Source organism: Hyla sarda, chromosome 7 (genome assembly GCF_029499605.1).
Source record: "Hyla sarda isolate aHylSar1 chromosome 7, aHylSar1.hap1, whole genome shotgun sequence".
NCBI classification, from domain to species: domain Eukaryota; kingdom Metazoa; phylum Chordata; class Amphibia; order Anura; family Hylidae; genus Hyla; species Hyla sarda.
The window spans coordinates 91,330,869-91,355,484 of record NC_079195.1 but is presented as its reverse complement, the minus strand read 5'-3'; the positions used below and the strand labels follow the sequence as shown (position 1 = coordinate 91,355,484).

Genomic DNA, 24,616 nt, shown 5'->3' with positions numbered 1-24,616 from the left:
ACCAGAGGGCTTCAAAGTTCAGTAGCAATTTTCCAATTTTTCACAAAATTTTCAAACTCACTATTTTTCAGGGACCAGTTCAGGTTTGAAGCTGATTTGAAGGTTCTTCATATTAGCAATACCCCATAAAAGACCCCATTATAAAAACTGCACCCCTCCAAAGTATTCAAAATGACATTCAGTAAGTGTTTTAACCCTTTAGGTGTTTCACAGGAATAGCAGCAAAGTGAAGGAGAAAATTCACAATCTTCATTTTTTACACTTGCATGTTCTTGTAGACCCAATTTTTGAATTTTTACAAGGAGTAAAAGGAGAAAATGTATACTTGTATTTGTAGCCCAATTTCTCTTGAGTAAGCACATACCTCATATGTCTATGTAAAGTTTTTGGCAGGCGCAGTAGGGGGCTCAGAAGCAAAGGAGCGACAAGGGGATTTTGGAGAGTAGGTTTTTCTGAAATGGTTTTTGGGGGGCATGTTAAAATTAGGAAGCCCCTATGGTGCCAGAACAGCAAAAAAAAACAACATGGCATACCATTTTGGAAACTAGACCCCTGGAGGAACGTAAAAAGGAATAAAGCCTTAATACCCCACAGAGGTTTCACATCTTTTGCATATGTAAAAAAATAATGTGTGTTTCCCCCCAAATTTCACATTTTTGCAAGGGTTAATAGCAGAAAATACCCCCCAAAATTTGTAACCCCATTTCTTCTGAGTATGGAAATACCCCATGTGTGGACGTCAAGTGCCCTGCGGTCGAACTACAATGCTCAGAAGAGGAGGAGCACCATTGAGCTTTTGAAGCGTGAATTTGTTTGGAATGGTAGTCAGGGGCGATGTGCATTTACAAAGCCCCCCATGGTGCCAGAACAGTGGACCCCACCACATGTGACCCCATTTTGGAAACTAAACCCCTCACAGAATTTAATAAGGGGTGCAGTGAGTATTTAAACCCCACTGGCATTTGACAGATCTTTGAAACAGTGGGCTGAGCAAATGAAAAAATGTATTTTTCATTTTCACGGACCACTGTTCCAAAAAATCTGTCAGACACCTGTTCTGACACTATGGGGGCTTTGTAAGCACACGTGGCCTTCAATTCCGGACACATTTTCTCTTCAAAATCCCAATGGCGCTCCCTCTCTTCTGAGCATTGTAGTTCGCCCGCCGAGCACTTTATATCCATATTTAGGGTATTTTCTTACTCAGTAGAAATGGGGTTACACATTTTGGGGGGATTTTTTCCTATTTTCCCTTGTGAAAATGAAAAATTTAGGGTAACACCAGCATTTTTGTGAAAAAAATAATTTATTTCATTTTCCTATCCAACTTTAATGAAAATTTGTCAAACACCTGTGGGGTGTTAAAGCTCACTATACCCCTTGTTACATTCCGTGAGGGGTGTAGTTTCCAAAATGGGGTCACATGTCGGTATTTATTTTTTTGTGTTTATGTCAGAACCGCTGTAAAATTAGCCACCCCTGTGCAAATCACCAATTTAGGCTTCAAATGTACATAGTGCGCTCTCACTCCTGAGCTTTGTTGTGCGCCCACAGAGCATTTTGCGCCCACATCTGGGGTATTTCCGTACTCAGGAGAAATTGTGTTACAAATGTTGAGGGTCTTTTTTTCCTTTTACCTCTTGTGAAAATAAAAAGTAAAGGGCAACACCAGCATGTTAGTGTAATTTTTTTTTTTACACTAACAGGCTGGTGTAGACCCCAACCTTTCCTTTTCATAAGGGGTAAAAGGAGAAAAAGCCCCCCAAAATTTGTAGTGTAATTTCTCCCGAGCACGGAGATACCCCATATGTGGCCCTAAACTGTTTCCTTGAAATACGACAGGGCTCCGAAGTGAGAGAGCGCCATGCGCATTTGAGGACTAAATTAGGGATTGCAGAGGGGTGGACATAGGGGTATTCTACGCCAGTGATTCCCAAACAGGGTGCCTCCAGCTGTTGCTAAACTCCCAGCATGCCTGGACAGTCAGTGGCTGTCCCGAAATGCTGGGAGTTGTTGTTTTGCAACAGCTGGAGGCTTCGTTTTGGAAACACTGCCGTACAATACGTTTTTAATTTTTATTGGGAGGACAATGTAAGGGGGTGTATATGTATTGTTTTACCCTTTATTATGTGTTAGTGTAGTGTAGTGTTTTTAGGGTACATTCACACTGGCGGAGGTTTACAGTGAGTTCCCTGCTAGGAGTTTGCGCTGCGGCAAAAAATTTGCCGCAGCTCATACTTGAAGCAGAAAACTTACTGTAAGCCTGCCCATGTGAATGTACCCTGTACGTTCACATGGGGGGGGGGGGGGAAACCTCCAGCTGTTTCAAAACTACAACTCCCAGCATGTACTGAAAGACCATGCAGGCTGGGAGTTGTACTTTTGCAACAGCTGGAGGCACACTGGTTGGAAAACCTTCAGTTAGGTTCTGTTATCTAACTCAATATTTTCCAACCAGTGTGCCTCCAGCTGTTGCAAAACTACAACTCCCAGCATGTACTCATCACCGAAGGGCATGCTGTGAGAGGTAGTTATGCAACAGCTGGAGAGCTACAGTATAGAGATCACTGCAAACTGTGGCCCTCCAGATGCTGCAAAACAATCCCAGCATGCCCTGACAGCAATCAGTTAAGTTGTGAGGGCATGCTAGGAGTTGTAGTTTTGCAAGATCTGGAGGGCTATAGTACAGAGACTACCATATAGTGGTCTCAAACTGTAGCCCTCCAGCTGTTGCAAAACTACAACTCCCAGCATGCCCAAACAGCTGTCTGGGCATGCTGGGAGTTGTAGTTTTGCAACATCTGGAGTGCTACAGTATAGAGACCCCTATATAGTGGTCTTGGACTGCAGCCCTCCAGATGTTGCTAGGCAACTTACCGGCTTCTGTCGGATCCAGGGAGCCTGCTGCACGACATCGCCGTCCGCAGATCTCCGACGGCGATCGTCGCCCGCATCCTCCGCAGATCGGTAAGTGGACTCCGGCGCCGGTCCTCTGTCGTTTCCCCATTCTGCCCTGCCTATTGTGGGTGGGCAGAACGGGGAAAACGAAGTTAACCCTCCCGCCCCTGCATGATGCGTTCCAGGGGTACGGGAAGCTCTTACATAGTGGCGTGCCCCGCGCATCCGGCCCGTGGACCGCACAATGCATGTTGCGGCGCCATGGGGGGAGCGCCTTCCGGTCTGATGGTGACGCATTTCCTGTGACGCCATAGGCGTCTTGAGAGACCGCGAAAAAACCGGAAGCACATTCAGACATGCCGGCAGCGCCCACTGAAGACCACGTGAGTATTGCTTTGTATTTAAACCTGTGATGTACTTTTTCTAAGTGTACAGCCTGAGGAAGGGGAGTTTCAATAACTATATCTCCCAGAAACGCATTGCCATAAGTTTTTAGTATTTTAGCCATCTATTTGAATAAATTACTCTCTACTATGAAAGCCTCCAGTTGTCTCCTATGAAATACACCACCATCAGCATCCTGTCAATGCCATTTGGGAGCCTGTATAGAGCGGACGCAGAGGGGGGCACCATTATTTCCATCACTAGTCCCCCCATGGAGGAGTGAGTTGATTCAGAATTTTTATTCCCCCCCCCCCCCCCCCATAATCTATTTAAACCCTGGATCCTGAGCGCCAGCACCCCTTTTTTCCTTGATTGTTCCATATATTGAGCCTGGGTGGATACTACCTTCCGGGGATTTGGAGCTGCACCCTCCCTGCCACTAGGGATCTTGAATAAGAGGAACCAGGCGTTATTGTATATACCTACTTGGCCTCAGGTGTCGTGGAGAGTCAACCAATTTATATTGTTGTCCCTCCACCACGCCAGGTGAGTTCATGTTTGGATGAGCGCTGCTGGTTTTTTGTAATTTCTTTTCTTCAAATATAATATTGATGTAACAATTGGTGGAAACATATAGTATATTTCTATTGGACTTTTCTACTACGTCAATGGAAGTCCCAATGGGTGTGGAATCTCCACCTTCACTACTAAACTTCTACAATGCATGCTGGGAGGAATAATGGATTTTGAATGTTAATATTTTTTTTCACAAAAATATTGATTAGCAGGATTGATGTATAGATGTCTTATTGAATGTGTGAAATAGAGTTGTAAAGATGAGCAAACTTACAGTAAATTCGATTTGTCCCAAACTTCTCGGCTCGGCGGTTGCTGACTTTTCCTCCATAAATTAGTTCAGCTTTCCGGTGCTCCGGTGGGCTGGAAAAGGTGGATACAGTCCTAGGAAAGAGTCTCCTAGGACTGTATCCACCTTTTCCAGCCCACCGGAGCACCGGAAAGCTGAACTAATTTATGCAGGAAAAGTCATCAACTGCCGAGCCGAGAAGTTCGTGACGAATCAAATTTACTGTAAGTTCGATCATCTCTATAGAGTTAAACTGAATGTACCAATATTTTTGGATATACATGAATAATAATGACAATAATTTAAAGGTTTAAATTCAAGGAGTCCAAGGCACTAGAGAAAAAAAATTATATTGGTTTTATAACTCCATGTTAAAATCAGGCAATACAAAGTGATGTTTCGGCCAAAAAAAAGCGAAAATAATACAGACGATGAACATGATAAAGACGATGAAATGGCTTATACCACCAACTTATAAACATCCTTGGGGTTGACTTTGAACATGAATTTTTATTACCCTGGTGCCTTGGATTTTGATGGAAGCATTTCCAGTGAATAACCAGTCCAAGCTAAACACAGAGTATTGCAAGTGGTGCATAAGACAAACTTCCTTTTGGAACCATTTTTACTCATACAACTGATTCACAGCAATTTATTTTTACCTTTCTATTGTAACATGTCTACACAAATTATAACTACTGCTTTGTATGGGAAAAGCAATGCTGGGAATATTTTTTTGCACACCACAAGAAAATATTAAGTGCGTGAGCTCACTAGATCAAAAAGAGTTTGCTTTGACTGAACAAAATACAAATTGCAGAGGTTTAAAAAAAAGTCATCAAGCCAATGTCTCACTGGTTGGGCCAATCACAAAACTATTAGGCTGGGTTCACACAATTTTTTTGGTCAATATTTTGTTTAAGATTTATAAAAACCTATGCAGAGAAAAAGTTGACCAGTTGCCTGTAGCAAACAATCAGATTGCTTCTTTTATTTTTCAGAGGTGTTAAAAAAAAGGGGAACGAAGTGATCATAATGGTTTCTATAGTCAACTGGAAAAAATTTCCTGTGCACAAGTTTTGAAAAATTTCTCACGTGTCTTGGGAACCGCCCAGTTTAGAAGCAAATCCTCATAGCAAACCTCTTCTAAACTGGGCGGTTTCCGAGACACGTGTCATCAGAGAGCACTTAGACAGAAAAGAGCAACCTTAACTTCAGAAGCTCATAAGTACTGAAAGGATTAAGGTTTTTTAATAGAAGTAATTTACAAATCTGTTTTAACTTTATGGAGCCAGTTGATATATAAAAAAAAGTTCTTTCCTGGATAACCCCTTTAAGAAGATCACAAAGGCATATTTTAACTCCTAGTTTGTTTATTAGCCAGTGATCAACATGATTCCGACATAAACATAAGGGGATTTGTATGTGTGGTTTACTCAGATGTCAAGTATACCTGTATGCTTATTAAACTCTATATTACAAATTAAAAAACAAACAAAAAAACTTCCAGGCTACATAAATTGTGAGAATATATAAATGTATTTAAAAGAATGTGTACCCTGGGCTAACATCAAACTGACTATGCAATTTTGTTGGTATTACAAAACCCAGGGGCTGACTGACAACATTCAGGGCCCCCGGACCAAAAAAAGCAAGGCCCCCCATATATATATATATATATATATATATATATATATATATGACATATTAACATAGGTAATATCATTATCCATGGCCAATAATACCAGTATACAAGGAATAAACGTACTACCACAAAATAACTGGATAATACCACCACACTGTACCAAATAAAACCACTATATACAGTCCAGTATTCCCCTATACAGTGCCCATATAGCAGTAGTTACCAGCTGTACACAGGATCTGTATACCATATAATTGATTATATACAGGATCATATAGAAATACACCTATATTTGTTTACTTTCCCCTTTCTTTTCCAACCGGCCCAGACAGTCATGCTTATTTCTTTCAGCCACCAGTTGTCTTTTCAGAATCAGCCAAACAAACATTTTAGGCTGCACATTTTTCCTGTACCTTCCTATCCATTTCACAACCTACACAAATTTCCCATAAATAAAACAACAACTGGTAATAATGTCCTTTGTGATTTCCCACACAGTATAAAAGTACCCCCTTATGCGATCCACACAGTGATATTGTGGAGACCACACTAGTGCCTGTTCAACCAATCGCTACCTGAGGCAGGACACTGGTGTGGCCAGTGATTGGCTATGCAGGCAGTTCCTGTTGGGAGGATACATCAGTAGTCCAGAAGAGTGATGTCCAAGAGAGTCAGTGATGCAGCTGTGGGGTATTGAAGAATATGGCTTTTATTAAAGCCACCCCTATCAGGTAGGGAGATAAGGATCCCCAGTAGGTAGATAGAACCCCTGGTAGGTATGTCCCCTCAGCAAGTAGGCAGGTAAGGCTCCCAGTAGTTAGAAAGGGCCCCTGATAGACATGTTCCCCTATCAGGTAGGGCTACCCAGTAGGTAGATAGCATTGTACTGCCAGGGTGCAAGAATGAAATGCTGCCCCCACCCCCTAAAAAATCACAAACACACATGCACACATATATATATATACACACACACACACACACACACACATATATATATATATATATATATATATATATATACTGTGGCAGTGTGGCAAGGAAAGGGTGTATTTCCCTTCCTAACTCTGGAGAATGCTCCACCTGTGGCCTGATTAATGAGGTATCAGGAAGGGAAAGTGTGTTTAAAAGGAAAGGAAACAGAATAGTTGGGGCTCTCCCTGGGAAGCAGCATGCTGCTGTAGGGAGAGACACTCGGACCCTGCTGAGGAAGCACACAGCTGAAGTTGTGAGTGGTCCAAGAAGTGGTGTGAACTGTGAGTAACAGGTTGCAGGAGTCATACGTTTAACTGGCTGAGGGTAGCTCACCAGTTCGTAGTCAGGACATGCTGATATGTGTAGTCAGTGACCAGACGGTCTAGGACTTTATTTTGTTCCTGTTTATGTTTTGTTTTACCGGCAACCTGTGGAAATAAAGTTGGCAAGGAGCCAGACTTGTATGTGGAACTGTGGTTTGTGTTGTTATTATGAGGAACGTGTTCCGTGGCAAGTGACCAGGACGATCCCAGAGCTAATCCCCAAGACGGTTCATCACATTTTGGTGGAGGTTGCGGGCATGCTGTTGCTAAGGGCAACCCGTTGCCAATGGCAACCAACGGGTGAGTTGGAGAGGAGCCGTTGCTAGGAGCAACCCCCTGTAAGATTGCAAGTCGGAGGAGCCCAGCAGAGGAGTTCAAGCACAGGATGGTGTCTGTGAAGGAGCATTGCTAGGGGCAACGGATCGAGATTTTTTTATGGAAAAAGGACATCGGCAGGCCATTGCTGGGGGCAACCGACGTGGGCCACAACCGGTGGTCGCCAAGATGAAGCCAAGGTCCCGTGAGTTGTTGGTGGGCGGAATCCCACTGTGGGTGGACTTGGATTGTTGCCAGACTGTATCTCGGATTATGCCGGAAATAATTCCCTTTGTGAAGTCCCGCCCGGAGCCCGGTAAGAGTGTTCAAATTACCTTTGATACATGTTTTGGGACAGTAAGCCATATGATGGAGGTATGTGCGGAACTTACAGTGGAAATTGTACTGGGCAGAGACTTTCCGTATTTCTGGCAGCTGTGGGATGCCGAGAGGGCACCTGAGAGTTTGCTGGTGCCCAGAGCCATTGAAGTTGTTGCTAGGAGCAACAAACTTACCGCCAAGGGATTGCCGGTCCTACAGGAGTGTTTAGCAAGAGTCTCCAGAGTTGCCAACGTGGTGGGAGAGGAAGAGTGCCAGGTGTCAGTGGCACCTGTTGTTGATGATAAAAATGAGGCACAAGTGGCTGCAAACCCGAAAAAGGGGGAGACTTCGTCTAGAGATGGAGAAGAGCTGGGTCGAGTGTCTGACAGAGGACCAGAGGATGTCTCAAGGTCTAACAGCGAGAGTGAGGAGACCACTGTCAGTAAAAGGTCTCAGAAAAGACGAGCTGGCCTTGGAAAAAAACTGGAGCAGATCCAGAATCTGGAAGAAACCCTGCAGATGGTTTCTGTGAAGTTGATGGAGAAAGAAAAAGAGGTACATCGCTTGACAGAGGAGAGGGACAAATCACTTGTTGACTTTAAGAAAGAGCAAGAAGCGAGGCTTCAGCTGGAAAAAGTCATGGAGCATCACAAAAGGGAGATTGTGGCTCTGCTGGATGAACTGTCCCGCTCCCAGGGTCTTGTGACCAGCAAGGAGAGTGAAGTGGAGAGTCTGGCCAAGCGGATGTCATTCCAGGAAGAAGAAGTGAGTCTTCTACATGGAGCATATCAGGCTCTGCAAAGTGATCACAATGCTAGGCTGGTAGCCATGGAAAAAATAGAAAAAGAGAAGAATGAAATGAAGATGGAAGTTAAGGCTCTTGCCAGAAATCTGGAGAGTGTCTCTAAAGCTAAGAGACAACTTGAGGAGGAAGTCAAGGCGAATAATGTCCTTGCACATGCTCTTCAATCTGCTCGTCATGACAATGACTTGCTCCGTGAGCAGTATGAGGAGGCCCTGGAACAAGTTGAGACTCTGAAACATGAAAACAAGAACTTGCAACAGGAGATTTCAGATCTATCTGAACAGATTGGTGAGAGTGGATAATTTAGCAATGAGTTAGAGAAGACCAAAAAACAGTTGCTGGACAGTGAGAATATGATCTCTGCACAACTCAAGAGTGAACAGCTGAAATATATAAAGCTGGAAGATGACATGAAGCCTGGAAGCACAGAACGAAATGCGCAGAAGGTCCCACGTAGCTGCCTTGGTTTTGCTGGGAGTGCAACTCTACGAGCAGATGGCTGTGCTGGCAGACAATGAACAATTGAGGAAACAATTGCTGTCTTCGGAAGATACTGTCAGGGACTTGACAGAGTTGCTTGACAGTGAGAGGATGAAGTCCACTAAGCTCCAGTGTAAGCAGCAAAAATGTGAGAAAAAGGAAGAGGACCAGGAAGTCCTAAAAGAGAGCAGAGACCAAAATATGGTGAAATTGGCTCAAGAAAGGCTTCTGGGGCAGAAGATACGGGATTCCGGGGTGCTTTCTCTGAAGCCCGGTAAAAAGTCCTCTAGTGCTAAGATTGAGGTGAAGCCCTGTAAGAAGTCCTCTGAAGCTAGGACTGAGCTGAAACCTGGTGTAAAATCCTCTGAAGTGGAGACTAAGGAGAAGTCAGGCGGGAAATCCTCTGAACCTGAGCAGACCAAAAATTCTGAAGGTAATGCTGAGGCAGAGAAATCCACTGAAGCAGGAGCTAAACCAGAGTCAACCTCAAAAGCTATGAGTAAAGAGAATGGCACAACTGAAGCTACAGGTGAAGAGAAGAGTAAGCCTGAAGAAGCTGCAGAGAAGAGCCAAACAATAGTAGAAGCTGATTCTACACAAGAATCTGAAGGAGCCAAAGACTCTGAAGCCAAACCTGGGGAAGCTGGTGCCCCTAAAGAGAAAGCTGGAAGGGGTGAGGTGAAACCATGTGAGAAATCCACTGAAGTCAAAACTGTGGTGAAACCAGGTGGGAAGCCCTCTAAAGTTGAAACTGAGATGGACCCATGTCGGAGGTCCTCTGAAGTTACAGAGAACAAGACAGTGGTTGGTGAAGCCACTGAGGCCGAAAGATTCTCTGAAGCAGAGGCAGATGTCCGGCAAGCCAGAAGAAAACAAAGGTTAGAAGCATCGGTCCTCTCTGTCCTTAATTTCAAGAACCCTGCCCACACCAGGGTGAAGAACCTGGTACTGGAGAGGTGTGACCGAGAGACTTGCAATTGGTGGCTGGTAAAAGTCCGGAAGAAAAAAGTCAAGCACTTCAGAGACTGTGGGACAAAAGTTGTCCACGAGAAAGGAAAGGCAGATGATTTCTGCCTTTCAAATACATGTGCTCCTTCCCGGTGGTCTGAGCAAAGGGGGGGGGGGGATATGTGGCAGTGTGGCAAGGAAAGGGTGTATTTCCCTTGCTAACTCTGGAGAATGCTCCACCTGTGGCCTGATTAATGAGGTATCAGGAAGGGAAAGTGTGTTTAAAAGGAAAGGAAACAGAATAATTGGGGCTCTCCCTGGGAAACAGCATGCTGCTGTAGGGAGAGACACTCGGACCCTGTTGAGGAAGCATACAGCTGAAATTGTGAGTGGTCCAAGAAGTGGTGTGAACTGTGAGTAACAGGTTGCAGAAGTCATATGTTTTACTGTCTGAGGGTAGCTCACCAGTTTGAAGTCAGGGCATGCTGATATGTGTAGTCAGTGACCAGACAGTCTATGACTTTATTTTGTTCCTGTTTATGTTTTGTTTTACCTGCAACCTGTGGAAATAAAGCTGGCGAGGAGCCAGACTTGTATGTGGAACTGTGGTCTGTGGTGTTATTGTGAGGAACATGTCCCGTGGCAAGTGACCAGGACGATCCCAGAGCTAATCCCCAAGACGGTTTGTCACAATACACACATATATATATATATATATATATATATATATATATATATATTTATATATATACATACATATTTAACATGTATGACAGTTTTTGACATACATGTTAAATATATATAGGGGATAAGATGTCTGATCGTGGGGGTCTCGCAATCACGGCCATGCCCCCTTGTGATGTCCCAGCCACACCCCCTCAATGCAAGACTATGGGAGGGGGCATCATGAGGGGTGTGGCTGTAATGTCAGCGCCGCATGACTAGTCATCAGGAACGGAGCAATGTTTCCTCCATGCACGGAATGACTGTGGTGCTGCAGCTGAAATTATGGGGGGTCCTAGTGGCAGGACCCCTGCGATCAGACATCTTATCCCCTATCCTTTGAATAGGGCATAAGATTTCTAGGGACAGAGTGCCCTTTTAAGTTTGGCACTCTTTTAAATATATAATGGTCTTGCTTGAAAATGCAACTTTTTTGACAAAAAGTTATTTTCAATATTTTCTTGAATACAACAAAGACCATTAATTTGACTTTGGAAATTGTTCTTCTTTTGGTTCTCCTTTTTTCAAATTTTTGTCCTAGCTCAACTTTCTTAAAGGGGTACTGTGGTGTTGGAAAATATATCCCCTATCCTAAAGGATAGGGGATAAGATGTCTGATCCTGGGGGGGGTCTGACTGATTGGACCTCCAGTGATCTCCTGTATGGAACTCCGACTTACGCATGGAATTGGGGTCAGCATATGCCTTCCATTCATCTCTATGGGAGAGACGGAGATACACAAGTACAGCGTACAATTATATATTTTTATTGACTTAAGTGGGCATTGTCAGATACAAAAACTTTTTATATGTTGTACATCTTGGCAAAACATTAACATTTCTAATATGGTTCTTAAGAAATTTTAATTTCCTTTTTATAGAAATCATGGCTATAAAATCATGGCTTTGTCCAGGCTGAAGCACAGGCATTGACAAAGTCTAGTAAGTGTAGGCTAGCACTCCTCTGTGCTCTCTTCTGTGTGATAGTACTCCTCTGTGCTCTCTCCTGTCTGATAGCACTCCCCTGTGCTCTCTCCTGTCTGATAGCACTCCTCTGTGCTCTCTCCTGTCTGATAGCACTCCACTGTGCTCTCTCCTGTCTGATAGTCCTCCTCTTTGCTCTCTCCTTTCTGATAGTCCTCCTCTGTGCTCTCTCCTGTCTGATAGTCCTCCTCTGTGCTCTCTCCTGTCTGATAGGACTCCTCTGTGCTCTCTCCTGTCTGATAGGACTCATCTGTGCTTTCTCTTGTCTGATGGCACTCCTCTGTCTGATAGTACTCCTCTGTGCTCTGTCTTGTCTGATAGTACTCCTCTGTGTTCTTTCCTGTCTCATAGTACTCCTCTGTGCTTTCTCCTGTCCGACAGTACTCCTCTGTGCTCTTTCCTGTCTGATAGCACTCCTCTGTGCTCTTTCCTGTCTAATAGTACTCCTCTGTGCTTTCTTTTGTCTGACAGTTATCCTCTGTGCTCTTTCCTGTCTGACAGTACTACTCTGTGCTCTCTACTGAGTGATAGTACTCCTCTGTGCTCTCTCCTGTGTGATAGTGCTCCTCTGTGCTCTCCCCTGTCTGATAGCACTCCTTTGTGCTCTCTCCTGTCTGATAGTAGTTCTATGTGCTCTCTCCTATCTGATGGTACTCATCTGTGCTCTCTCCTGTCTGATAGTACTCCTCAGTGCTCTCTCCTGTCTGATGGCACTCCTCTGTGTTCTCTTCTGTCTGATAGTACTCCTCTGTGCTCTTTCCTGTCTGATAGTACTCCTCTGTGCTCTTTCCTGTCTGATGGGATTCCTATGTTTTCTCTCCTGTCTGATAGTACTCCTCTTTGCTCTCTCCTGTCTGATGGCACTCCTCTGTGCTCTCTTCTGTCTGATTGTAGTCCTCTATCTGATACGACTCCTCTGTGATCTCTCTCCTGTCTTACAGAACTTCTCTGTGCTCTCTCCTGTCTGATTGTACTCCTGGGTGCTCTCTCCTATCTGATAGTACTCCTCTCTGCTCTCTCCTGTCCTATCAGACACAGTGCAGTGCTAGCCCACCCTAACTTACTGGATTTTGTCCATGCCTGTGCTTAAGCTTTTTTAAACCATGATTTCTATAAAAAGGAAACAAAATAATAATTTTTTATGAAGTATATTAGAAAGGCTATGTTTTACCAAGATGACAAGTATTTTCTGACCAGGGTGCCTTCAGCTGTTGCAAAACTATAATTTGTGCAGAATGATCTTCCTCCCACCCAGCGGTCGCTTCACCCATTGAAGCAGACAGGCTTCCTCTGAACAACTGACTAATGATGTAATGTCTCAGGACACACTGCAACTTGGGAAAATCTGAGACTTCACTCATTTTTTAAGCTGTTAAATATAAACCTTGGGTCAAAAATCAAAGAATATTATGAGTCCACCAATACACAAAGGTACAGACACTATATTATGAACTAAACTAACTTAACAGCCCCTATAGCACAGTCAAATATTAAAAAATCATGGAATACCCTTTTAACATAACTGAACTGTAAAAGAATTGTACTATGTGTGAGTTTTTCCTCTGTTACAAAACGTATTTATAAGACCAATAGCAAACCTTGAGCTTTCAGTGTCAGTCATCAAGACTGGATTTGCTAGAATAATTTAATTTGAAACATGCCTTAAATAATGTAATATACCTCCAGTACAGAAATGTCTGAATGTCAATTTTAATGAAACAATTTGAAATAGGTTATTTTGTTTCATATTTTTTCAGGATTTAACACTTCCTAAGCTTTGTAAAAGGGACATGATCACACTTTTGTATCTGTTTGTAAATGTCCGACTGTGAGTATTGCTGTATAAAAAAAACTTAAAAACTTATAAAATAGAACATTTTGGATTTTAAAATGCAGTTATAGACTTCAACTTTACTCATTTTTAGTAGGATAATCATTTTAAAGTACATTCAAAATTCAGTCCAAATTATTTATATCATGTACCATATCTGTATAATAAGATTAATACATCTATTAGAAAGCTTCGTATCCATAGAGTTTAACTCAAGACATACCTAAGTATTTACTCTCACCTTTCCTTTAGTTTAGATAAAGTGTACCTGTTACAAGATAAATTCAAATAGGAAAGATGAAAGAAGGTTTCACCATCATCACAGACAGATATTTCTTTGTGGAAAGCTTTGACACGTGATCAACAAATCCAAGGTGGGCCTGGATGTTTTTTTTTTTTTTTTTTTTTTTTTAGAAAAATATAATATTACAGGTTATGGATACTAGATTTATGTGGATTGAATGTTAATTCAAGGATTTATTTGATGCAATATTGAAGTCTGGAAAGGCATTTTTCCTCATAGGGAAAATGGCATCAGCCTCATGTTTTTTTTTTTTTTTTGCCTTCCTCTGGATCAACACAGTAGAACTCGATGGACTCTTGTCTTTTTTTCAACCTTACAAACTATGTAAGGCTCCAGGTTTACTCTTTAACTGATGCTGAGCCTGTCTGTCTGCTTAAATCCTGGTTTTAATCTTTTAACGGCTACTAATTTTGTTTATTTTGAGCCACCTAAATTACACTTTCTTGTGTGCTTTGGATTATTGTTCTTCTGCTTTTGGCCATAAACCAGCATTTTGTGTTTACTTGGTTTAACTTTGTCTAATATTAATAGTACTATACTTTGATGATGTGGACCATTCAAATGTGACAATGTAGCTAACAGAGAGGATAAAGGGTCAAATACTCAATAAATCACAGCACTGTGTTAGTTTTGACCTATTTCAAATGCAGCATGATGGTAAAAAAAAAAAAAAAAGTAGCTACAGATTAATTTCTTTGTGTAACTCCTTAACGACGAAGGACGTATATTTACGTCCTCCGCCAGCTCCCGCGATATGACGCAGGGTTACGTGGTGACCCCACATCATATCGGGTTGGTCCCGGCAGCCATCAACGGCCAGGACCAGTGGCTAATACAGGACATCACCGATCGCGGTGATGCCCTGTATTAACCCTTCAGATGCGGCAATCAAAGCTGACCGCCGCATCTGAATCGAAAGTGAAACTATCCCGGCTGCTCAGTCGGACTGTTCGGGACTGCTGCGGTGAAATTGTGGCATCCCGAACAGCTTACAGGACACCGGGAGGGACCCTACGAATGACTGCTCCGTGCCTGAGATCAAGGCAGGAGCAGTCAAGCGCCGATAACACTGATCACAGGCGTGTTAATACATGCCAGTGATCTGTGTAAAAGATCAGTGTATGTAATGTTATCGGCCCCTATGGGGGCCGATAACTTTGCAAAAAAAAAAGTGTTAATAAAGATCATTTAAACCCTTCCCTAGTAAAAGTTTGAATCACCCCCTTTTCCCATAAAAAAATTAAACAGTGTAAATAGAAATAAAAATAAACATATGTGGTATTGCCGCATGCATAAATGTCCGACCTATAAAAATATGTCATTAATTAAACCACGCGGTCAATGGCGTACACGTAGAAAAAAATTCCAAAGTCCAAAAAGCGTATTTTTGGTACTTTTTATACCATTCAAAAATGAAAAAAAGTGATCAAAAAGTCTGTTCAAAACAAAAAATGGTACCGATAAAACCTTCAGATCACGGCACAAAAAATGAGCCCTCTAACCGCCCTGCATATGGAAAAATAAAAAAGTTATAGGGGTAAGAAGAGGACATTTTTAAACGTAAACATTTTTCTGCATGTAGTTGATTTTTTCCAGAAGTACGACAAAATTAAACCTTTATAAGTACAGTACCATTTTAACCATACGGACCTACAGAATAATGATAAGATGTCATTTTTACCGAAATATGCACTGTGTAGAAACGGAAGCCCCCAAAATTTACAAAATGGCGTTTTTTCTTCGAATTTGTCGCACAATGATTTTTTTTTTCCATTTTGTCGTTGATTTTTGGGTAAAATGACTAATGTCACTGCAAAGTAGAATTGGTGATGCAAAAAATTTGCAATAATATGGATTTTTAGGTGAAAATTTAAAGGGTTATGATTTTTAAAAGGTAAGGAGGAAAAAACAAAAATGCAAAAACTGAAAAACCCTGCGTCCTTAAGGGGTTAATACTGAAGTAAAGGGAAGGCCAAAACTTTTGTCCCAACAAAACTCCTTGGTTCTTCCCCAAATTTATAAGGTAGGGGATGTAGGTTTCGTAAGAAGAAAGGTTTTTTTGTGCAATTTATTATGCTAAACAGAAACATTGTCTTTTCTTCTTCTCACCACTGATTCCAAGAAGGCGTTGAAAGTGTCAAATGTGAGCAAGTGTAGGTTGTCCTAACAAAATTTAATTTCCTTCAACTCTTTCCTTAATATGTCTTTTATTGCAAAAGTTAACATATCTTACATTATTCTGTAGGAAGATTTTTTGTTGACTCATGTACCTTCTCAGATCATCTATATTCTCTAAACTCTTCCAACCAACATAGTGTATCTACGTAACTTACTCGTTGTTTGGTTTCTGTAGAATACTGAATACCCAAGACTCAAACATTTTCATAATGTCGAAGACAATGAGGTATTTTGCTACCTGACCTTCCTACACACTTCAAAGCAATTCCACTTATCAGGTGGACACAATTAAATAATCTTGTAGGAAAACACCTCTTCCATCTGTTTGGGTCAAGACCATTCTACCGGGAAGTGATCTTAACAAGTGGCATGTTAGGAGTCTGTCAACATGCAAGGCACATCAATGTTTGATCAGAGGTTGTTTGTACAGTCTCTTTACTGGGATTAAACAGCTGTGCTAGGCATAGTCACCTGTAGGGTGTTAGCATATACCAATTCATAACCAATTACAACATATATAAATACTCACTGAAAACTGATAGAGTTGCTGACGTTCACGGTCAACTGGTTGAAGCAACGTGAGATGGCGAGTAATTCCGGTCTGAGTTACTGCAAATACTGTACTGTAGCCTGTTAAATATAGGTAGAGTTGAGGGTCTTTTGTCTGCAAAAGAAAGCAGGAGGCATGTTAATACAAAATCAGCCATTAACTTTATAAAGGCCCAAATTTGCATTAGATTCAATTTACTGTTAAATAAAAGGTCACAGAATTAGGAGATAATACTTCTATGACATGACTGGCAAATTTTATGATATTATCTTGTGTATTTTTTTTTATTGAGATATATTGTACGCCCAAGGTTCTGTTGCAGCAATACACCTAATAGTCACACATGTAGTGATTTGTCTTGGGCACTTGTCTGATTATATCTACTACTTTTAACATTACAGGAAAAAATATAGAAATGATATTCTATTCTATGAGAATGAAGAAAATTTCTCAAATAGAAAGGGGTTGTCCAGTGAAAGACAATTTATTCCATATCCACAGTATAGGGCAGTGATGGCGAACCTTTTTGAACCCGAGTGCTCAAAACGTAATGCACACCAACTTTTTTCCCCTCAAAGTGCCAGCACAGCAAATAAATCAGAATACACATTAGGGTTGGCAGTATAGTTCCCCCACATTAGGGTTGGCAGTATAGTCCCCCACATTAGGGTTGGCAGTATAGTCCCCCCACATTAGGGTTGGCAGTATAATTCCCCCACATTTGGTTGGCAGTATAGTCCCATTAGGTTGGCAGTTTTCCCAAACATTAGGTTGGCAGTGTTCCCAAACATTAGTTTGGCAGTGTTCCCCCACATTAGGTTGGCAGTGTTCCCCTACATTAGGTTGGCACTGTTCCCCCACATTAGGTTGGCACTGTTCCCCAACATAAGGGTGGCACTGTTCCCCCATATTAGGTAGGCAGTGTTCCCCCACATGAGGTAGGCAGTATAGTCACCCCCACATTAGGTGCAGTATAGTTCCCCCACAGACATACAGCCTCCAGCCATATACAGTGACCCCTCGACTTATGATGGCCTCGACATATGATCATTTCAACATATGATGGCCTCTCAGAGCCCATCGTATGTTGAAGGCAGCCTCGACATATGATGCTGCTGTGTGTCGGGGCCATCGTACAAACAGCTATCTGACAGCGCTGACAACTTCAGCAACTGACAGATAGTTGTTTAATGTGCCCCGTGTGCCCCGTTCTGCCTCCTGTTACTCACTTATTGTCCTGCTAACTCACACAAGCTTCCACTGTGAGCTCCATGTAAGCCCCGCCCCCCCCCCCCCCCCCAGTGCAGCCATAGCCAATAGCCTGCAGCATCTTGCTGCAGGCATCCAATGAGCTGCTGGCTGCCCTCCCCTTCCTTTATTAAGGATCTGTAGTCGGCAGGATCGTAATGGAGGACATTCTGTCCCCCCTGAAGGTATTTAAAGAACTGTACAGTACTGTATGCGATGTCACACATCACATACAATACATATACACACACTATACACCCCATACATCAATGTTTCCCTATCATTGTGCCTCCAGCTGTTGCAAAACTATAACTCCCAGCATGCCCAGACAGTCAATGGCTGTACATGCATGCTGGGAGTTGTAGTTGTGCAACAGCTGGAGGCACCCGGGTTTGTTAAACACTCCCCATACACTCCACATACAATGGTCATCCCAGAACCAATTAGCAGTTTCCCATAGAGATATGTATTCAACATACAATGGTTCCGAGGCCCCAGAACCAATTACCATTTTTACATAGACATATGTACTCGACATATGATGGTTTCAACATTTGATGGTTCTCCTGGAACCAATTAATATGATATGTTGAGGGACCACTGTACAGTGTATGGCTGGAGGCTGTATGTGTGGGTACTGCCCCACTTCAGTGTCCCGACCACCGCTCCTCCAGTCTGGCCATAGCAGTAGGTCCCGAGAGCGGGGGAGCGGTGGTCGGAATACCGAAGATGACGTCCCGCTGGTCACTTACCATGCGCACGTCATCTTTGGTTCTCCTCCTTCTCGATGCTCTGCTCTGGTTATGGGCGCACGCAGGGGGGGGAGCATTATATGTGAGGGGCACATGATGGGGGGACTATATGTGAGGGGCACATGACAGGGCATTATAAGTCAGGAGCACATGTCAGGGGGGCATTATATGTGGGGGCACATGTCAGGGGGGCATTATATGTTGGGGGCACATGTCAGGGGGGCATTATATGTGGGGGGAACATGACAGGGAGGCATTATACGTTAGGAGCCTATGTCAGGGGGGCATTATATGTGGGGGGCACATGACAGGGGGGCATTATAAGTTAGGAGCCTATGTCAGGGGGCATTATATTTGGGGGGCCCATGACAGGGGGCAACTGTCATGTGCCCCTCACATATAATGCCCCCTAACATAGGCTCCTAACTTATAATGCCCCCCTGTCATGTGCTCCTAACTTAAAATCCCCCTCGTTATGTGCCCTTTTATGTGCCCTTTTCTGTGCCTTCCCGCCCGAGCAGCTCTCTCTGTTTTTACCTTTATCACAGGCAGCTCTATTCTTGCAGAGTGTGCGCCACGGGGACGAGATCTCCGGGCGCCGGTGCGATGATGTGACGTCATCGCGCCGGCCTGCCGTGGATGGCGTCCACGCAGCGCACACTCTGCAAGAATAGAGCACCTACTCACTGCTGCTGGTAAGACCTGACCCTGTGCACATTGTGCGGGTGGCTCCTGTTGGCTCCCCCGCACCCCCGCTCCTGCCGCCCCGAGCTTGGGAGGAGCATAGCGGAAGTTCAGGGAAGTCCAGCGCGGTGGAGCGCATCAAATGGCAACCATGGCCGCGTGCCCACAAAGGGGGCTCGGCGTGCCACCTGTGGTACGCGTGCCATAGGTTCGCCATCACTGGTATAGGGGATTAGTATCTTATTGTGAGAGGTCTGTTTGCTCTGATCCTTGTGATCTCCAGTATGGGAGAAAGTATGCTACACTTTCGGATCCTGAAAAATGAAGGGGAAAAAAATTTATAGCTTTGCAGCATATTGTACCCTATACATTTGCATACATTACTTCATGTTAGTCAATAAGTAACTTACTATATATGTGTTGTTCATCTTTTCATCTTCTTGTAGCACAATAACACTGAATGGGGTATGAATGGGGCCTAAGCTAATAGGACAGAGACAGTTATATATTTTTCTTATATGGGCATGAACAGGGAAATATGTGATTCAGAATTTTGTGTGTAATAAGGTATCAACTAGGTATATACCACTGCCAAGAATATGACAGATTTCAGTGTATTATTAAGTTCTGTATTTAGTCACCCTTGGTTCTCATACCGTAAAAATCTTCCAAGACTCTAGCACACAATTTAAAAGGATAACTGAGAAATCCTAAACCTAGTAATCCTGCCCATGAGCCTTAGTTCTGAATATATGGCATTCTTACTATTTTGTCACATTATTTTATTATAGTGTATTCCATGGAAGATATGAAGAGAGAGAGGGCACTCACCCAAATTCTGATGAATCAAGTGGATTGATTCATAGCAGACAGTGCGGAGTGTAAGACATACACAGGACGAGCGGGATCAACAGGTGAACAAGAGCCCTTGTTCACCTGTTGATCCGACCCGTCCTGTGTATGTCTTACACTCCGCACTGTCTGCTATGAATAAATCCACTTGATTCATCAGAATTTGGGTGAGTGCCCTCTCTCTCTCTTCATATCTTTCATGGAATATACTTTCGGAATTGCTTCTTATGAGTGAGCACTACACACTGATACTGTGTTTCAGATTGTAGCTGTGAAGCGCACGCCACACTGTAGAGTGGGACATTATACAGTAGACTGCAGCTGTTGCCCAAGCGTTTGGTCTCTATATTGCATTATTTTATTATAGTACTATAATTCTTTGAATTATAACAGTTCATATAACTGCAGATCTAGTGGTTTTGCAGAAATGCAGGCATTATGCAGGCTCAAGCTCTACTGCACGTAATGTAAAATCAATGCTGGCATTTATTAGAGTCCAACATATATAACATGTTTTGCAGCCTTCCATTGCTCCTTCATCAGATAAAAATGGACATTTATAGAAATGATAACATCAAACATATATAGTTATAAAGTACAAATTACACACATTTACTGCAGAAATGTACCACATGGAACAAGTCAGATTTTGATTTTACGATTCAAGGTACTTGTTTTAAATCAAGACTGTAGCAGTGTTTTAGTAACACCTTTTTAAGTTTCTTAGAATAGGTATAGAAAGTTAATAACAAATATTTAAATCCTATAGGCTGAAATATTGCCATGTTCTGTTGCAATCTGTGTTTGATTCTCCTCTGAATAGAGCTATTATTTCCTGCATTCTGGATTGTCTTAGGACTTATTTTTCAACAAAACATATTTGTTGCAAAAGCAACATCCCAGTCATAGATATAAATACTAGCTACGCTTTGAAAGCTATGAAATATCTGGGAATGTTGATGTGAAAAATTACACTGCTTAGGAAGAATTGTTTGTAATGTGAACAATCTTTTTCACCTCAAGGCATATATGACAGCAAACCTTTATTTGTTTTTCTTTAAATTACTTTATTTTGAAAGAGTTACAAGCTTCTTGTAAATACCAGAAAGGAATTAAGGCTTTATACGTAGCATAAAGGGCCACTACACCTAAACTAGAAAGTACATTCTATTAGAAATTAGCAAACCAAACCCATGGAACTCAAATTTAAAGTCTGAACTTTGCTTAAAGTTCGTTTTTTTTAGAACCTGAATTTCAAGGGGTTTGGTTCAGCAGAACCTGCTAAAATAACCAGCTACATGGGAGAAAGGAGGAAAGATCACATGCACTTAGTTAATTCCATAATGCCTTTTAAAGAGCACACCTAGCCAATCAGGTAGCAGTATATGGGTAATGTCAAAGCCAATGCACATAGCTTTAACAGCCCCTTTAGAGACAGCAGGTGTTAGGTGAAGATCTCTGTGAGGGACACATAGCAGTGAACAACACAGATTGGAGTAGGACCACACATATATAATAATTATAGTATTTGTTCTGTCAGTACAAAATCTATTTTAATTGGAAGTTTAGTTTAATTTTTTGACATTCATTTTACAAATCTTAAAAGACTTAGCTACTAAAGTGTGTTTTTATTCAACCTATTAGATTTCGCTCAGAAATGTATTGTCATCTATGAGACGGTGCATTTCTGAGCAGTCTTTGCGCCCGCCAGACCTTTCAAATGTTTGAAATGTCCACCCATGTTTTCCAGGCAGACATTTCCCACATTTAATTATTGTATGAACATACTATTAGGAAGATGTGAATCTAAGGCAGCGGGGACATGGCATACAGCAGTTTCATGCCTCCCTGCACACCTTTTTGTAAAATAAATGTCCATCTGATTATTCAGGGAAAAGTGAAAACAGTCAATTGAATAGTAAGATTAATATTTATTGGAAATTGTTGGGGGGTAGAAACGAAAATAAACAGCATTGAACTAAAGGCTTAATTTTTGTACTTTTGTTCCCCATTTATGACCACAATGGTTAGACTTTCTACAGCTTGACATAACTAATTATGGTAAAGTAGGTATTAAAAAAAAATAATAATAATCAAAACTACTAGACCATGTTCACACAGCACATATTTGCTATAGAACTGTTCAAATATCCATAACAGAAGTCCAAAGTTGAAATTTAGTTTTCTCCTACATATTGGCCTGCTTGAAGTAATTCAATTCATGGTTTTCCTATGGGGAATCTGCGGAATAAGATTACATGCTGTAGAATTAGAAATCTGCAGCCCATTCATTATTCTGCACAAATTCTTTTCTGGAGCATGCACCCACAATCCTACTTTTCAGTGTTAAAAATATGGAAATGGCAGCTGCATTAGAACTAGTTACATTTCCTAATGTCAAGATCTTGTCCAAGCAGACTTGGCAGTGAAATGTCTGTAGGCCATAATTTCTGCTCCTATTGCCAGCTGGTTGTTTTAACATGCATTGAATAAAGTTTCCTATGAACTGAATCGTGAGTGACGCAACTTTTTTGGATCCTTAACCCCTTATGGACAGACCCATTTTTTTACCTTAATGACCAGGGCCTTTTTAAAAAAATGTATTTCACTGGATCTCTTTAAATGGTATTACCTTTAGAATGCTTTTTCTGAGGGAAGCGATTCTGAGATAGTTTTATTGTAACATATTGTACTTTATATAAGTGGTGCATTTTTGTTGACAGATGCAGCATTTTTTTGTGAAAAATTGGAAAATATTTTTTATGGTATTCACTGTATGGTAATAGTGATGTTATATTTACAGAGACAGTGGCGGTGGCAGGAGGATCCAGCAGAGCAGTAGCAGGAAATAAGTGGAGGTAAGGCTGGCCTCCTGCTGTTGCTTAACAACAACTCCCAGCATGCACAAAAAGGCATGCTGGGAGTTGATGTTATGCAACAGCAGAAGGCACTACTACAACTCCCAGCATGGCCTTTGGTAGTTTGTGCATGCTGGGAGTTGTAGTTATGCAACAGCTGGAAGCACATTTTTTCTATGAAAAAGTGTGCCTTCAGAAATTGCAGAACTACAACCCCCAGCATGCTGGGAGTTGCATTAGTGGGCCTCATGCTGTTGCATAACTACAAGTCCCAGCATGCCCTTCGGCTGTAAGTGCATGCTGAGAGTTGCAGTTTTGCAACAGCTGAAGGCTCACTGGTTGCGAAACACTGAGTTTGTTACCTAACTCAGTGTTTCGCAACCAGTGTGCCTCCAAATGTTGCAAAATGACAACTCTCAGCATGCACTTACAACCGAAGGGCATGCTGAGACTTGCAGTTTTGCAACAGCTGGAGGCACACTGGTTGCGAAACACTGAGTTAAGTAACAAACTCTCAGTGTTTTGCAAACAATGTGCCTCCAACTGTTGCATAACTACAACTCCAAGCATGTATGGTCTTTCAGTGCATGCTGGGAGTTTTAGTTTTTCAAGAGCTCAAGGTTTGCCCCCCCCCCCCATGTGAATGTACAGGGTGCATTTACATGGGCATGGGGTTTACAGCGAGTTTTCTGCTGCAAGGTTGAGATGCGGCAAATTTTCTACGGCAGCTAAAACACCCAGCAAGAAGCTCACTATAAACCCCCGCCTGTGTGAATGTACCCTAAAAACACTACACTACACCTATACAAAATAAAAAGTAAAACACTACATATACACATACCCCTTACATGGTCCTCCCCCCCCCCCCCCCCCACACACACCAATAAAAAAAAAATGGCTTGTACGGCACTGTTTCCAAAACGGAGCCTCCAGCTGTTGAAAAACAACTACTCCTAGTATTGCTAGACAGCCACTGACTGTCAAGGCATGCTGGGATTTTTGCAACAGCTTGAGATGACCTGTTTGGGAAACACTGCCGTAGGGTATTTTTGGTGGAGGAAGCAAATGCCCAATTTAGGCCACAAATATGCATGGCGCTCTCTCACTTTGGAGCACTGTCATATTTTAAGGCAACAGTTTAGTGCCACATATGGGGTATTTCTGTACTCAGAAGAAATTGCGTTACAAATTTTGGGGGACTTTTTCTCCTTTAACCCCTTATGAAAAGGTAAAGTTGGGGTCTACACCAGCATACACCATACACTAACATGCTGGTGTTTCCCCATGCTTTTCATTTTCACAAGCGAGGAAGGAAAAAAAGACCCCAAAATTGGTAACACAAATTCTCCTGAGTACGGAAATACCCCATATGTGGACACAAAGTGCTCTACGGTGCACAACATGGCTCAGAAGTGAGAGCCCACTATGTATATTTGAGGTCTAAATTGGTGATCTGCACAGGGGTGGCTGATTTTACAGCGGTTGTGACATAAACACAAAACAATAAATACTCACATGTGACCCCATTTTGGAAGCTACACTTCTCACGGAATGTAACAAGGGGTATAGTGCGCCTTAAAACCCCACAGTTGTTTGACGAATTTTCGTTAAAGTTGGATGTGAAAATAAAAAATAAAAACATTTCACTAAAATGCTGGTGTTACACTACATTTTAAATTTTCACAAGGGGAAATATT

At 42.2% G+C, this 24,616-nt stretch overlaps 1 protein-coding gene across 1 annotated transcript in view; it reads right to left on the bottom strand.

Annotated features, from left to right (window-relative positions):
* Nucleotides 1–24,616, bottom strand: part of PCDH15 (protocadherin related 15) — a 1,516,206-nt gene that overhangs the window by 737,887 nt on the left and 753,703 nt on the right. Inside the window, exon 14 of the mRNA XM_056530010.1 lies at nt 16,505–16,639. Coding sequence (XP_056385985.1) covers nt 16,505–16,639 — 135 coding nt within the window. The remainder of the gene's footprint in view (nt 1–16,504; nt 16,640–24,616) is intronic.